Genomic DNA, 16,527 nt, shown 5'->3' with positions numbered 1-16,527 from the left:
CATCTATCTACTGTTTAATCGAACCACACGCTCAGTCCACTCCGCTTCCAGCAAGCATTCGTGTCGCCCTTTGGCTGGGTGTACTGGTGAAACTCCCAAGTCTCACTAAGGATGTGAGCTTCTGGCCCATTCTCAACTTGTATCCCACGATAAGATATATCCCATTATCCTCGATTATCGTCACAAGCGCGTTCAGAATCGTATTTTTTCTCGTGAGGAGTCGTAAGTTATAACATGCACATAGCTAGGAACTAGGTCCCCGTTGCGTCCAGTTCTCACAAGCCCAGGAAGTTGTTTAAAGATGGTTAGTACAATCCATAGAGATCATATACAATCTTCTGCAGTGTTGCCAGATGGAGAAAAAAAAAGTCAGCAGATTGATCCCCAAAAAGTCAGTAGATTTGCACAAAAATCAGTAGATTCCACGAAATATGTATTTTGCCATGTTTTGCTATCTCCATTAATACACACTTCGAAGAAATAGTATAGAGTAACAAATAACATGGTAATAAACTCAAATAAAAATGAAAGAAACAAACAAGACGAGTTCTCGAGTAACTTTATATGAAGGACAAATTAAAATGGCTCCATAAATGTTTTTGTTTTAGTCATTATTGACTGTTTCGAGGATTATTCTTTGAAATCGAGACTAAGGCACTTTTGGGAGCACAGATGAAGGCGACAGTGCGACGTTCACCTGTCGCTATTATTGAAACGAAACCGAAACAAGACGCTCCGGGAAGTGCGCGCAAACATGTCCAATGGAAGTCCTCTGCATGCTGCCATCGTTCCTTACTGGGCTGTGGAAGGTTTTTGAAGCAACGCTGTTGGTCCGGAGCAGGGTGTAAGATAGACAGGTGGGGAAACGGCCCATAGAAGCCTACCGCAGCGCCGTGACCGGATTGTGTACTCGTCTGCTTGCGGGTACCCCCGATTTGCGACAGATGGCGCTGCGGCGAGAGGAAAAAAATTGGAATTGAATTTGCGCGGAACTTTATGGGAGAGTGCGTAAAATAAACCGAGAGCACGACATTCCTTCATTGAAAATCCACGAGAAATCATCTCCGTGAGTTTAGCCGGTCGCCACCGGTCGCCCACCCGGAGTGAGAGTTCGCGGTGCTCCACATAGATGGCGCCACAGAAAAAGAGAAACCCGAGGGGGACACAATCCGGTCGCTCATTTGCCTCTCGTTTCCCCACCTGTCTATCTTACACCCTGGTCCGGAGTACTGTTGAGGCTACGCGTCGTCTGCTACGGGCTTATTTCTTTTTCGCCTGACCCAAAGTTTGCGTTCAAATGTGGAGAAACTTCATTCGTTAGCTTTTTAAGCCACCGAGGAATAGGATTATATCACTTTCTTGCCACAGCCTGCCAAATAATAGAAAATAACTGAAATTTAGATGTCGATCCCATGCATTCCGCCGAACGAATGCATGAAAATTGCGGCTCTCTTTGCTCAACTCGAAGCTATTCTAGTAGGCTGTATTGGAGCAGCCGAGAGTTCAGGCGCATGCGCAAACACCTCTCGCTCTGCGCCACGGGCTGATTGGCTCTTTAGGGAGAGGGACGTTACGGCGAGATCATAGGCTAGCCAAACTCTCTCCATATATGGCTCTGGCCCGGATGTCACCGTCGAACCTGCCCAACCTGCCGAACCTGCTCTGGGTGAATAGATAGATGAATATACGGCTACGTCACTCGAATAGGACGGGCTTCTGGGCCATCTAGCCAGTGCTTCGTTTTTAATTCTGGGACATTATGAGTTTCCTTTGATGGGCGAACCTGGGAACTGAAGGGGCCATATAATAAATTTTTAATATGTTTACTAAAAAAAAGTCAGTAGATTTTCTTGTTTTTCAGTGAATCAGTAGACCCGGAACGAAATCAGTAGATCTACTGATAAATCAGTAGACCTGGCAACACTGATCTTCTGTAAAGTGTATATTTAAAATAAATAAATAAAATCAGCCCGCCGGGAAGCCGTCATTCGTGATTGGCTGTCGTGTGTCCTCCCCTGCTGCCTTCCCGTCCAACGGCGCCCCCTGATGTTCTGCGCCATGGCACAGAAAGGGGGGCGTGGCACGATCTTTGTTTGGATTTCGAATAAGCGAATCGGCCACCTTCAAATGAAATTTTTGGGGTTTCTAGGGTGATTATAGAGCCCATAGATCTGAGTTACAATAAAGAGACAATCTCAGAATCCACTCTAGTGGCCCTTTAAGGAAGGCCTGCAGGATGACCTCAAGGACGGCGTCCTAGAGCACCGCAGAGACTACATCTACGAGAGCCTCTAAGGTGATGTCAAAGTCGGCGGGTCCTCCAAAGGGGGAGAGAATGTGAGCTGAAATAGTGTACTGCACACACCTATTGTGCATTAGGAGGCCAAAGAGTCCAAGAAATCCAGGGGAAGGTAGCTAATGAATGCCATCGCATAGAAAGGATGCGTGTGCACACTGCACGGTTTTCGGCAGCAGGCACAGCACGGCGTTGGGGAGGATTTTGGTGCAAATTGGTCGGTGCTACAGTGTTATCTGTGCAACATCACATTCGTGACCAAGTTTTCGTGACATTGATCTTCCAACTTTGCACCTCCTTCCAAGTGCAGAGAAAGACAGTTCTACGTAACAAAAATTGAGCGTGTCTGCCCACATTCTTGCAAGAACAGAGTAAACAGGCAGAAACATATATTGCCATGACCAGGTATACTTCCTTTTATTTGCTAGCAAGTCCTGAAACGTGACGTGCACTTTATTGAGGAAGCACGCCCAGGAAATACTGGTCGGCCACGGCCAATGCAAGCTGTACATTTGTGTCCCATCCCAATAATCGTTGTCATTCGCCATCGTGCAGTAGCAGATTTGACGGCTAGAGGAAAAAAAAATACTGAGGTAGGCAAAAACAACGGGGACAATAAACAAAAACCGGCTAAAATAATCAATTTGCTTGCTCGTAATACTCCAAACTGTCAAAACTGCAAAAAACTACGCGCAGAAAAAGGAACACACGCGTTAATACTCTCTACAAGGGCTGTGCCGTTTCTAGACTCTTGAAACTCTTGCACACAGCTCAAGCAAACCACTGACTGGATTCGTGAATAATTACATATATATAAAAAAAAAAAGAATTAAATAAAAGCAATTTTAAAAAGAAAAAGTTGTGAAGGAAAAATAAGACAAGATCCTAATACTGAGACAAAACGAGCGCACCACAACGGCAACACCGCCGTCGTCGGCACCCCAAAGCGAGTGGTGAAGGTGTGCCCCTTCCCCGGAGGAGTGCTCCCTTTGTTCGTGTGACCCCTGCCCACAACTTTGGTGTGAAGCGCGAGAAAACTCGCGGCCTCAAACATGGGCGAGTTCGTTGGAGGCTTCAAACGGCGACAGGTCCGTTCGAGGCCCCAAAAGGCGACGGGTCCATTGGAGACCTCAAGTGGCGACGGGTTTGTTCTAAGCCTCGTGCAGTGATGGGTTCATCCATTTAAAGCCTCGAAAGGTGACGGGTCCTCCCATTCAAGGCCACGGGTCTGTCTGCAGCCTGAAGGAGAGTTCATTGGAGGCCTCAAATGTCGACGGGATAATCCGTTCGAAGCCTCAAAAGGTGACGGGTTCACTTGAAGCCTGAAGTGGTGACGGTTCTAATAGAGGCCTCGAAAGCTGATGGGTTCGTTCAAGGCCTTAAATGGTGACGGGTCCATTTGAGGCCTCAAACAGGGACTGGTCCGTCCGAGGCAGAAGACGCCGATGATCCTGTAGGTGTCGGGTACGGCTGGGGCCGCCGCCGTGCCCTCCGGCGTTCTCGGAGCGTCGCCCTGATCTGGTCGAGCTTGCCCCGCAGAAGCCGGTGTTCTTCTTGGCGCCGTAGGGGTGGTTCTTCGGGGGGCGGGGATGTGGGAGGCGTCGCGGGGGGTGTGGCCTGTCGGGGGGCCGGGCTCGGGCCCGCCCCTTTCCAGCCTTGGCTCGCGCCGAGAAGGTCGCGAAGGATGTGGAGGATGGTCGCGACGTGGCGACGGGGGCGACCGTCACCGTCCTGGAGCTCGGGGCCCAGCGTTCCCGAGAAGCTACCCGAGTAGACGCCCTGACCCAAGTGGCGCAGATGGTCTATCACCGCCCCTCCGGCCCCCTGCGACAGAACAGACGACAATACGGGTAAAGCCAGACCTGCCCCACTGTAGGCTCCATTTCGAATGCACACCATCTTGCATGCCATCATGCACCGATCGTCAACCAGACGTAAGGATCCCCCTTTTCAGCGCGTCTACTTTGAATGCCTCCTCATTACCCGGTAGACCTCCACTGATTGGAATTGCCTTTCCAGTCTCGTTACAATCACCAACACCGCTGATTTTAAAATCGCAATGGCTGATTTCGTCAAAGGATATGTTTTGTACCAGTTTCATATTTTTTACCTTTTTATTATTACTTTCATATTTATGTTACAGTGACCACTCCTCTAGTAATACCTTTAGGCACTGAGAAAAAATTGAAATTAACTGAAATAAAATGCACCCTTGCCAAGGTTAGAGTATAGTTCTGCAGTCTTGCACTGCACTGGTGCACACATTATTTGCAAGTGCTCTCGCATAGAAGAAATGCAAAACGGAGTCCGATGCTTGTGCAAGTGACTGACAGCACAGACAGAACTCGGCAAGCTTTCACAACCTTGTGCAGATAAGTTGATGCCGAGTATAGAAATGCCAGTGTTTGGTAGAGTACAGCTAAAAGTACTTGAAGTGGAGTACAAAGTAATTGAGAGGTTATGTACCTCGAATAAAGCAGCAAATACAACGGGCACAATGTACTTAGTAAAGTACATAAAAACAATGTACCTCCAAAGTAAAGTACAAGTGCTTTTTAACACTATCTTTTGTGATGCCTTACATCTTAGTGCTTTTTTTTTTTTTTTTTTTTACTGGTACGCATTGTTACAAGGGTAATCGGGGGTGTATCGGTTATTTTCGGAAATGGCGGCGAATAATGAATAAAGTCAAGCGGCTATAGAGTAGTTGTTTTACTTTCGCAGACAACAACAGGGGATCTGAAATAATCAGGCTCGATCTAAAATGGGCCGTAAAAATTGGCGCCTGCACGTTGCAATTTAAACTTTTCGTCAAAGGTGTATTTCACAGGTCAGATTTATCTCGTAAAATTACAAAGCGTAGCTCCCTCTGTGAAAGATTGGGTAAAAAACTTTCCACGGTCAACGGCGGACGGCGACAATCTAGTCGAGTGGCGGACGCGTTTGGCCCACGTATTGATAGATGGCGCTACCTCCTCATCGAGACTGTGATACATTAAAATGAATATAATCTTCTTGTAATTTAATGTTTGTTTAAAACTAAATGCGAACAATTAAAGCAAGTAAAAAAAAAAAAGCAGTTGCACAACGAAGACATTTTTGCTGCCAATAAATTTTGTCTGCGTGCCGTCCGCTTTCTTTCGTGCTGTCGGCTAGAGCCACTAAATGAGCTACGCTTAGAGTATCGGCACTCTGTCCCCCGACATTGCTATGGGAGCCGCCATCTTGGTGCTTAGTAGAGAGCAGACGCAACTTCCGATCGTCACGATTCAAAAGTGCGACCTCCTCAGCATCAGATTCGATGTTAGGAAGCTAATGTAATACTGGGTGCGTTAAGTCCGTGCTCCGGAGCGCGAGAGTTTCGTGCTCCTTTCACTAAACGGACAGGAGTGCCACTGGAGACTGACACTCGAGCGCGCTCTTCGAGCACCGAGAATTTCTCGGAGAGCGAGCGACTTCTTCACGCTCTGTGACGTCACATAAACGAACAAGATGGCTGCACTGCTGTTGAGGCCGTCGAGACGAAAGGTGTAGCCGGACCACTGCTCCTTTTCAGTTGATTAGTGCTTAATCCAGGAGGTAAAAATGATTTGATTTAAAAGTCAAGACAGCAATTAGCGTTAAAAAAAAGTTCTGTTCCCGCATCTCGCCTGAAAAAGAAATTCATCTACCTACCGGTAGCGTGCCGACAGCACAGCGACAGAAAAGTTGTCGAGATGAAGAGACATTTGGACTGCACTGCCCCTTTTGTAATGCTTAGTTCAGCGAGTAAAGATACTTCGATTTGAAAGCCGAAACATCAGCGAGCATTGAGGAAAAGGTTTGTTTGTGCGCCTTGCCTGAAAACGAATTGATCTATCGAACGAGCGTGCCGATGGCTCGGCAACAGAAAAGTTATGATGAAAGGACAGACCGCTGCCCTGCTTAGAATGCTTAGCCCAGCCGCAGCGAGTGAAGATACTTTGATTGGAAAGCTGAAACATCAGTTAGCGTTGCGGGAAAGGTTTGGTGATGCGTCTCGCCTGAAAACGAATTCATCTATTGCACACTAGCGTGCCGACAGCTCAGCTACAGAGAAGTTGAGAAGACCGTCGGAACGCTGCCGCTTAGCCTAGCGAATCAAGATACTTTGATTGGAAAGCCGAAACATATCAGTTAAATGTTGCGGAAAAGGTTTGTTCTTGCATACCTCCTAAAAACGAATTGCTGAGCTATCGAACGACGAACGACGGTGTGCCGGTATCTGCGTGGTTCTGTCTCACAGCGCGAGACGGAACCACGGAATCTCTGACAACTTTGAGGGTTTCCTTCGTCGACGAGCGGGTTCAAGAATGTCGTCTTTAATTTAAATCGGAACGGCATACATGGCCAATAAATAGATCGGCCAAGGTAACTTCCCACATGTGTGCACGAAGCGAGTTTTCATACTTTTCAGGAATATTAAAACGTTCGTAGAAACTTCATAACGTCGCCGTCCCTTTTGCTTTAGACTCTGCCGCTCCACACGGGCCTAATTAATTTATCTTCGAAATAATTTCGGCTTCTGCCACCCGTATCCAGGAGAAGCCGGGACAAAGAGCTAGTGTGGGGCTTGTTTATAGTTTCGGGCCATGTTCCAAAATTGACTCGATCTCACTCTAGGGTAAAGGTTCTGTACCTTAGCGTGCGAAAACCTACCCGCGTCCAGCGTTTCTCTATTTTTGTTGTCACGTGACATAATCCGCCAGGGTAACTCGGATCCATGCGAGTAGATTTGGAACGCAGCCTCAGTGTGGTACCACCTGAATTTTTACCCTATCTTTTACAGAAGGGGAGCTACACTTTGGGATATCACGAGATTAAACCGATCTGTGAAATATAACTTGGACTAAACGTTTAGATTGCTACATGCAGGCTCCGATTTCTATGACCCATTTTACATCGAGCCTGGTAATTTCAGACACCCTATATTTTACGGATCAAAACGGAAGCTTGAGCGTGTTGGTAAGGCAAGACTAAAACGTACAGCACAAACAGACGGGACAAAAGAGAGAAGACGCACGGTTCAGCAATTGTGTGTCTTCTCTCTCCCGTACAGTCTGTTTGTGATGTACATTTTAATTATTTAACATATTCAACTTATAAGGCACTTATTTGTTGACAAAGCATAATTTTGTCACATATCTAAAAATACCAAATTTTGGGAAAGTTAAATGCTCCATTGACAATGCAATAGAAGTGCTTTCCGAGTTGGCTCGCATAAATGAATTTCCAGTATTTTCAAAAGGGTAAGAAAAAATTATTCACTCCCGCATTATTAATTTTTGTGATAAGTACTCGCTCATTACTGACTGTCAATCTGCCCCCCGGCCCCTTAGTGATGCTACTGACTTGGATGTACTGGACAATATAGATGAACATTCCAAAGACTTAGAACTGAATGTTACTGGAGTAAAAGAACTTTAATTCAGGTGGTACCACCAGAGGCTCGATCACTTGTTCCGAGTTAGAGTGCGTAGTCAAAGCTTTTGGGATCTTTCTCCCTGCCCAGCCTAAGTATTGCTGACAAACAACTAAAATAACCTTGATTGAAGCAAATGCCACCAACGCTTAATCTATCAATCTGTTATGTCCCTCGTAAATTATACTTTTGTTTGATTGGTAAGGGGCGACCCTTATAGAAAAACTTGGGGGATAAAAAAAAAGTTTACATTTTAACTCCAAATTGGGTTTTTCGTTCCACTCACTTTGAGAACACAATATAATTCAGGATAAAAAAAAGTTTGCTATGCAAAGGAAGCCAAACAATCTCTATGGGTCAAATAAAGGTGTGCACTTTTTTACGGGACACCTCGTATTTTATTGGCTCCTAGATACCTTCCAACGAAATCTGAGAAATATTTTCTAATCACTTTCTAAGCAAGTGATTTTATTTCTTTCAACTTTTATTAAAAATATATGATAAATGCCAAGTTTTACATAGCAGTTGTTAGATTTCCTAAGGCTATTTATATTTAAGTTAATACTAAATATCGTCTCATGACGAACACGCTTTTAATGATGCACTGACAACAGAAACAAACTCAACTTTCAAAAATTAAAAATTTCATAATTTGGACCCGATTCAAAGAATTTGTTAATCTTGAGTTAGCATTGCACATCACTGAAGGTCCATGTAATTAAAAAAAAAAAATGCAGAAAAAACATTGATGCGCTATCAAGTGTGAGAAATAGTTTAAAGGCCGACATACAACCTTGGTTTTCTGCAGCGAAGGTAATTCTTTTAGCCCTTCCCAAGCTGCGAGGAGAGCCAAGTTGGGCAAGGTAAAAAAGTGGAGAGGATGTACGAAAGGAGGAGGCGGACACAAGTGGAAAGTGTATGTGGGCCTTTAGAGGAGCGATGCAACAATTTTTGTACTTTGCGCAAATACCGCTTAAAACAGAACCCCAACGCTAATGACCTATGAAACACGCGTTCGTTTTTCACCCCCACGCAATAGGAGTCCCAGAAAAAAAATTGAAGAAAAACGAGCAGCTTTCACCCCCTCAACTCGCAGCCAGAACAAGCAGCCACGTGATCTGGAGCCGATTATATGCCGCCAGTGTAGATCATAGCCACGCGCTGGGGTTGGCAAAGCGCAGGACACGCGCCGAGGTCCAGACATTGTTATGGCTCGGCTGTTGTCGTTGCAGCAATTGGACACGGGTCACTACCCGAATGCTTCTCGAGCTAGCAATTATCACGAGCCCAAGTCGAGTGCCCACGCAATGCTCGGGTCCAATCTATGAACCGCATTCAAATATCGTCACTTGGGTGTACTGCGATCCCCACGTTACGTCATCAAATTTTTCAAAGGAGAGATTGAATGAAAGTGATCGCTTTTGTCCTTGATATTACACCGCAACAAAAAAGTTTCTTGGCCAGTGGCGTTGCGTGTGAGTATCCTCGAGTCCCAGGTGTGCCAGTAAGCTAGTGTCAAGTGAGAAACATTCCAATTGAATATCGTTGCACCGCTCCTTTAAGCAGTTTCTTCATTAATTTGTAGTCTGACGCATCTGGGTAGTCCAGAAACCGAAAACGGAGAAAGTGCACACTCACGGGCAGGGATTCCGTGGGGGCCGCCGGTGGAGGAGGCTGGGGAGGGGCGGGGCATCCGGGGGTCGTGGGCGTGGCCGGGGGCGTGTCCGCGGGGGGACACAGCTGGAGTTGCACGAACATCACGTGGTCCCCGAGTCGCATCGTCAGGTGCAGCGGCGCCCGTCCGCACAGGAAGTTGTCCACCTGCGCGGGCAGATGGCGCGTCCGTCACGCTCGGCTTCACACGACCCGCTCGGCTTCACACGACCCCCGCTCCACGCTCTTTGTGCATTCAGCGGCGCGCCGGCGCATGCGCAGACTCGCGCACCCGAGCGAGAGCAGACGACAAAACGGGCGACATCGCGAGTCACCACACGCCGCGACATTTGCTGGGAGAAAGGGCACGCGCGACGACTGGCGATAACCGTGACCCCGCATTGCGTTGCGAAGGCTGAAATGTCGCAACCAATTAATAACCTGATATTTTTTTTATTTTTTTTTCACGTTTTAGGCGAGCATTTACACACGCTCTGAATCGCGATTCGACGATAGCAGACGATATTTTTCATTGCGCGGCTAGCATGGCGCGACACAATGGAAACGCCGCTCAATGTAACATTTCGTTTTATATCACATCGCTCGAATCATCCGACACAGGTGTTCTAGAAGCGCGAGCAGCTTACCTGCGCGTCGCTGAGCGACTCGAGCGCTTGCATGACGCTTTGTTCGGGCCTCACCGTCTGCAAAGAGCGGGCAAAGCGCGTGGTCTGAGCAACCGACCGAGCACGGGTGACGTCGGAGGCGTACAGCCCCGGGGGCAATTACCTGGATACCGGTTTCCACGCTTGGCAGCAGCGTGAGCCTCTCGCCGTCACGCACGTTGTTCGAGTCGAGCGTGCCGTCTTTCAGCTGCCTGCGGGGCGACAGAAGGAAATTAAAAAAAAAGTTGCGTAGCGAGCCGCGGGTCCCCCGACATCCCACGGACGACGGCGCGGTCCGACGCCACCCCACGCTCGACCCACGGGTCCGGAGGCGTCCGTGGGAAAGACCCGGAGTGGCGACACAGTTTACAAACAGCGGCCGAGGGCACCACCGAATCGATCGACCTTCGCGCTGACGTCAACTGTGACGTCAATGGGCCCTACGGGGGCGAGCGAAAAAAATCGATGCCCGACTCCCCGCGCGCTTGACGTCACGGTGCACCCACACAACCCGGCCGGGGATGCCGATTCCCACCGCCGAAAACTGGGAGAAAAGAAAGCGGCAGTGCACCGCTCTTCGGAGATGCAGCCGCCACCGCCATCTCGAAACTTTATTTTCTTTTTTTCGCGTGCAGAAAACGGCTTTGCCTGACCGCGGCAGCGGTGCACGCTCGAGAGCGTCGTCGAAAGCGTCCAGGCCGTGGGGCAACGAGCGCATTCGCGTTATCATAGAGTGCCGGGGCCATCGGACAAAGGACGCTTGTGCAGGGGGGGAGGAAGGAGCAGTGGGGGGGAGGCTCACGCCCGAGCGCTCCGTCGGTCGGCAGCGTGGGAGGGCGACCGAGAGCGCTGGGCCACCCACCGCATCCCGCGTGCAATTCCGGGAAGCTTGCCCGTGGGCGGCCGGGGTATGCGCGCGTTCCCGTGGGCGGATGGGACCCCCCCACACGCCTCGTCCTGCTACGACTCAAGACCACAACGGGCGCGACACCGCAATAAAAAGGCCTCGAGAAGTGCTACGGGAGATTCAATTTCTTTTTTTTCTCCCCGCAACCACCACGATTAGGAGGGGGGAAGTGAGAGGGGAGCGCACTGACCTGTTGCGGTGCAGCAGGACTATCCGGTCCTTGGCGAGCCGCAGTCGAGCGGAAAGCGTGCGTTTGAGGGACGCGACGCTGCACTGGGGTTGCAGCTCGAGTTGCATGCGTCCGCCCGTGGTGGTGTGCACGCTGACCGTGATGCGGCCGCCCTCCGCTGACATGACGCCTCCACCGCCGACGCTCGCCGAATCGCTGCTGCCGCTGATGACCGCGGCACCGCGGACCGACCGCTCACTCCTGTCGTGGCGCTGCTGCTGCTCGCCATCCGTCCCTGTGATCCGTCCTTCTCTCCCGTCCTCTCTCTCAAATCACGAGTGTCCTTTTTTTCCGGCGTTTCGGCCCACTCGAGCGTGACGTCATATTAGACAACAATGTAGCCGGCTAAGCGAAACGAAAGCTAAGCGCTCTTGTCCGAACTGTCGCTAATCCATAGCCAGGACGTGCGAAATAGCTGGAAGCGAAGAGAAATAGCCGTAGCCAAAAAGCCGGCTCAAGCACCTCTCTTTCTGCCGGAAAGTTTTCGACCGGGCGGCGAGTCCCGCCAACGTGGTGGAGTCGTCTACTGCCAGGGGGGTAGAGGTGGGTGAGGAGGAGTGGCAAATCCCGTGCGCCGACACCCGGGGTCCTGAGTGAAAGATCGCAAAAGAGAGCGACAAAACACGAGAGAAAGAAAGCAACGTTGCCAGCTGAAGGACGGCAGTCGCAATGGTAAACGCAAAGAGTGAAAACTCTCAGCAATATAAACAGTGATAATTTAACGTTGTAAACTAAATTCTGAGCTATTCTAACGTTTATAAAAAGCAATAAAGTCATTACGCTGCATTAACTTCCCTTCAGTCGAAATCTTGGAAATCTAGTGGTTGCGCAGTTTCGTATTTCTCAACCGCGCCCACCGGCGAAGCCGGGTATAGACCTCTTTATTACAGTAGTTGCCTGACCGGCGGGTAGAGGGCGCTGGCGCACTCGGCGCCATTCTAAGCTTAAATGGTAAAACAAAATGGCTAGGTGGCGTAAGCTACCGCCCGATCCAAAGGGCTCAGCCGTATTCATCCATCCATCCATCATCCATCCATCCATTAGGTTGCTTCAATTTGGTCGGTTTCGGTTTCAACGTACACGCGATTGTGATGCTGTTTCATGCCACTTTCGATTTATTTTGCGATATGAATTTCTTTCTAGTAGCACACAGCGAATGAAACAATAGTATTGAGCCACTTGGGAAACCACGAAGTGGTTTCGAGCCTAAATTGCGATCTTTTTTTACGAACACTATATGCGTCTGATTCCGTCCATCATTAATTTCGGCCAGGTTCGGCGGTGAAACAACTGCGCTGATGCACAGGGAGGGGTACCATTGTCCACGGCCGTACCCGCGGACACTAATTTCAAGAAAAAAAAATAAAGAGCAGGACAAGCTCCGCCTGCACAGTGCGCTCGTTGCCTGCCGCCGTGCTTTGGCTGTGCGTGCACCGAGCGGTACGGAAGTAGATAGCTCGCGCTCAAGTCAGATATTGAACTGATCATCTTATATTGCAACAGCCTATATTGCATGAGTGCTTAGTGAAAAATCAGGTCGACAACATGATTAACAATCTGCCGAATCACCAAGAACAGATGAACTGACAAGTTTACTGTTCGATGTTTGATTTCCGTACACCAACCTTTTCTAACTTCGAGACTGGAAATGTCTTTTATAATGACTAGACGAGTTTAATATAATCACGTAGATAATATAAAAAAGTGATATTGTCTCGGCCTGTTTTATTTAAAGAAATTAAGCTCTCGACAAATATTTTGATAGACCAGCCTATGCTGACTATAAAATTTCTTTAACTAAAGTACTCATTTACAGCATTTCAAAATATTGGCCTTATGAAATAAACTTTTTGTCATTTGGACATTTGCTTACGACGTTCTCAAGGTATGAGAATGGTAAGATAAGTGAATGCCAGCTTCAAATAAAGTCTGATATTCATTTTACGTAAAATTTGCCGAATGAAATTGAAGAGCGCAAAAGAAATGATTTCCAATAAGTTTGGCTGAAGTCGAACGCCAGGCGCCACCCAATGGACCTGTGTAGAAAGCTGTTCACTGATTTGAAACGATGCTCTTTGCACATTTTGACGTCGCCATCTACTGAAAGTAACTCCCTATGCGCCGTCGACAATTGGCTGCACTCCGGTGATTTTCATGCAGAAGGATTCTTTTCGGCGTCACATTTTATGAATCATAGGCACTATCAAGCTGTCTGTGGTAGTTTCTTACGCGGGGAGTCCAATTATTTGTGTTGAAATAAATTAATTGAAATTGCATGGTTATATTAAAAAAATTACTAAAGCAACTGAAAACTATGGACATGGGACCAAGCACGATATACAATTCCGTGGTATTCATAAATAAACCGATAAAGCGAATGCTTATATCACACACGCGATTAAGAACGTAAAACAGATATAGGTGTGATTTTGCGAACAAACAAGTTGCCTAATGCTAAGGTACCATTATTTCTAGCATAAAAAATTATTCAAACTAAATGTTTGTTCCCGCGCCCTGTCCACTAGTTCCCTAGTGTAATCAAAAGAAACTGTTTTCGATCTGTTGGAACTACAAAACACCATTTTTTCAGGAAAAACACGTGGCTAATTACGCTGAGTGGTTTTGTTTTCTTCCTTGACACCAATGCGCACTCATATATATATATAATAACACTGGGCTTCCTATTGAAAATGTTCCGCCCTTATTAGTAACCAAACTTCAGTTCTCATAAGTTATTGGTATTTGAACCCTCGAGGCTCTCTTCAAGTCCTATATGTTCTCAATGTGCGCAAGTGCTAACGCTGATTCCTGCTCCTATAAAACCTTTTCACACGTATCCCGCACGCCGACGGTAAAAAATATTCAAAACGTGTTACAAAATCAATTACAGAAGTTGCGCGCATAATGATGTAATGCAATTGCATGGTAAGTAGAAGTGTCGGACGACACTTTACGGAGTAACGCAAGAGACGCGGTGAAACGCGACGAAAAACACGAATTCAACGCATCCGCCAAGGCGCGGACGGGAGAGCGGAGCGACAAGTTGAAGCAACCCAATGGCGGCCGCATCACGTGATTCCAAGATGGCAGCGCCCATGCGGTGGAGGGTGAAAAGGTCTATATGGTATAGTTTAGCGTTAACGCGAGGCCGTACATCTGCGCGCTATGCAAAAAGAAAGCTAAGAAAGGAACGCGAATATCTTTCCACCGGTAAGTTCGTGGATTGTTGAAGTTCACGAAACTGCTCTGATGATGTGACCGTGTTTGGGACCCCGAGGGTCTGCCTGCATGCTCCACTGCTTGCGGCAGCCAGAATGTATGGGAAAATGGCGGACCTTTTCCTCTAGAGTTAGTATGTATGACCTCTATGTCTACTGCGTCCAGAGCCGTGTACCGAGAGAGCTTGGCCATTAATTAGGGGTGTCGCGAACCGGCCAAGGTTCGACTTCGGCCAGGTTCGACTTTTTCGACCTTCAGTGGAAAATTCGACGAACCTTGTATTGAGGTTAGAGCTGTGCACCGGTCAGAAATCGCCGGCGGCGGCGCGCCGGTGTTTGTACCTCCGGCGGCGGCGTGATGACGGCGCGGGGATCAACGGATCGGCGGCGGCGTGGCGCGGAACATAGAGTAATCTACGCTAGAGGTTCAACTGGCGCTAGTGTCTATGCGACTTCCGGGAGGCAAAGCAGACAGCAACCAGTCTACTTTTGCGGTGCTCCTGTGCATTCCTATGGGAAACCGCACGTGAAATTTGCCTCTTCGCCGGAAAATAACACGAATGGCTTTTATTATTTCTCCTGTACCGGATAGTATGTACACTTATTAATATTGTAAAAGTGTAATTGCTTTAAGTACAGCATTTTTCTTTACCACTAAACGATGTTAAGCTTCGCTATATTTCAGGCCCAAACCTATGTTCCATGGCAGGTATGTGAAAACGAGCGACGATTCTAAGCAAACTAACGATCGAAAAGAATGTAGAGTGTGTTCAAGGTTCGCTAGCATTGCGGTGGCGCTTGTATATTGCTAATATGCCAGTCCTGTCACTCTATAAAAATGACTCCGTCGTGCAAAAAGACATTCGAATGTAAGAAATAAAGTACGTGGACTACGAAAGGTGTGCCTTTTTATTATTTCCTATGTCGGGCAGTTCTTATCGGGCCCCTGTTCTCTGACCTCTCCCTATTTGCAAAGTATTGGAGCGTGCGGTTGATGATTTGAACCCAGAACATGCTTTGCACATATTCACGAGCAGAAAGAATAAAGCAGTACTTATTTAGTAAGGTACGTTGTTGGGCTAGTTGGTTCATCTTAGTAAAACATATAAAATAGCGCAACAGAAACAAGGACAAGAAGTAAAGCGCCTGTCCTGTTTACTTCTTGTCCTTGTTTCTGTTGCGCTATTTTATATGCAGTACTTATTTATTGCAAATCGGACTATATTAGGTGGCTTTCAATTTATTTTGATCGCCTGCATGCACAAGGAGTTACTTATCCAATGTTACTGCGTAGTTCTTGCCGTCTCAATTGGTTTTCCACATGTCCTTCGTTCATTTGACACGTATATCCCCATGGTGGAAAGCGCCGATGCCGTGTTCGCGCTAACAGTGTCCGACAGTGCACATAAATACACGTACGAAGCCGTTTTAGCACCGTTTTTAATCCGATGAATTTGAAAGAAAAACGCCGTAACTGACCAATTATTTCGTCTGCCTGACTGAGAAATGTTCCAAGCTTCCTAGTACGTACGAATTATTCGTGATATTTGCTCTTATATTCGAGCGCGGAGAGAAAATGTACTCGCTTTTTCCCATAGAAATGCATTACCGGAAGTCATAATTTCCGACTGGTTGCTGTCTGCTTCAATTTGCAGCAGCACACTAGCGCCACTTGAACCTGGCGCGGAAGAGGGAGGGGAGGGGTGTAAATTAGAGAGTGAGGGGGAGAAAAAAGGAGTCATTTGAATTTGGAAAACAAGATGCAAATGCCATAAAAAGGAAGACACTTTTTTTATTTCATTTTTTTTCTGGAGAAGTACACATTGGTTTCGCTGTGAAGAGTGCGTCCGTTAGAAGAATCAGGAACTTCGGCGTCTTGTTTATTCTTGTTTGTAGTTAGTATGTATGATCTCTATGTTTGTAAGAGAATATGTCGCAGGCGGGCAGCCGCGGCGCAAGATCCTCCGCAAGACGAGGACCGACGATAACAGGTATTTTATCACCGCGTTCCACCTCACCTCGCGCTTGTCGCGCGCCCCGTGCCTAGCAAGTCGACCGAGCACGTCCTTCGATTTATAGTACTCGTACTCTCATTTGGTACGCCGCAAGCCGTCATCAC

The 16,527-nt window shown here is 47.6% G+C and overlaps 1 protein-coding gene across 2 annotated transcripts in view; it reads right to left on the bottom strand.

The window, feature by feature from the left end:
* Positions 1-2,686: 2,686 nt before the first annotated feature.
* Positions 2,687-16,527, bottom strand: part of LOC120846341 (midnolin) — a 44,851-nt gene continuing 31,010 nt past the window's right edge. Inside the window, exons 1-5 of one of the 2 annotated variants that reach the window (XM_040218075.3) lie at positions 11,152-11,757; positions 10,179-10,266; positions 10,037-10,093; positions 9,375-9,557; positions 2,687-4,120 (exon numbers count right to left, since the gene is read on the bottom strand). In XM_040218075.3, coding sequence (XP_040074009.2) covers positions 3,704-4,120; positions 9,375-9,557; positions 10,037-10,093; positions 10,179-10,266; positions 11,152-11,315 — 909 coding nt within the window. In that variant the 5' untranslated portion in view covers positions 11,316-11,757 and the 3' untranslated portion in view covers positions 2,687-3,703. Of the gene's footprint in view, positions 4,121-9,374; positions 9,558-10,036; positions 10,094-10,178; positions 10,267-11,151; positions 11,758-16,527 lie in introns of those variants that run through there. The other variant, XM_042289357.1, reaches the window with a different exon arrangement.

The sequence above is a fragment of the Ixodes scapularis genome, unplaced genomic scaffold (assembly GCF_016920785.2).
Source record: "Ixodes scapularis isolate PalLabHiFi unplaced genomic scaffold, ASM1692078v2 PGA_scaffold12__126_contigs__length_90152505, whole genome shotgun sequence".
Taxonomy (NCBI): Eukaryota; Metazoa; Arthropoda; class Arachnida; order Ixodida; family Ixodidae; genus Ixodes; species Ixodes scapularis.
Note: the sequence above shows the minus strand (reverse complement) of the source record. Positions and strands in the feature narration are given on the sequence as shown.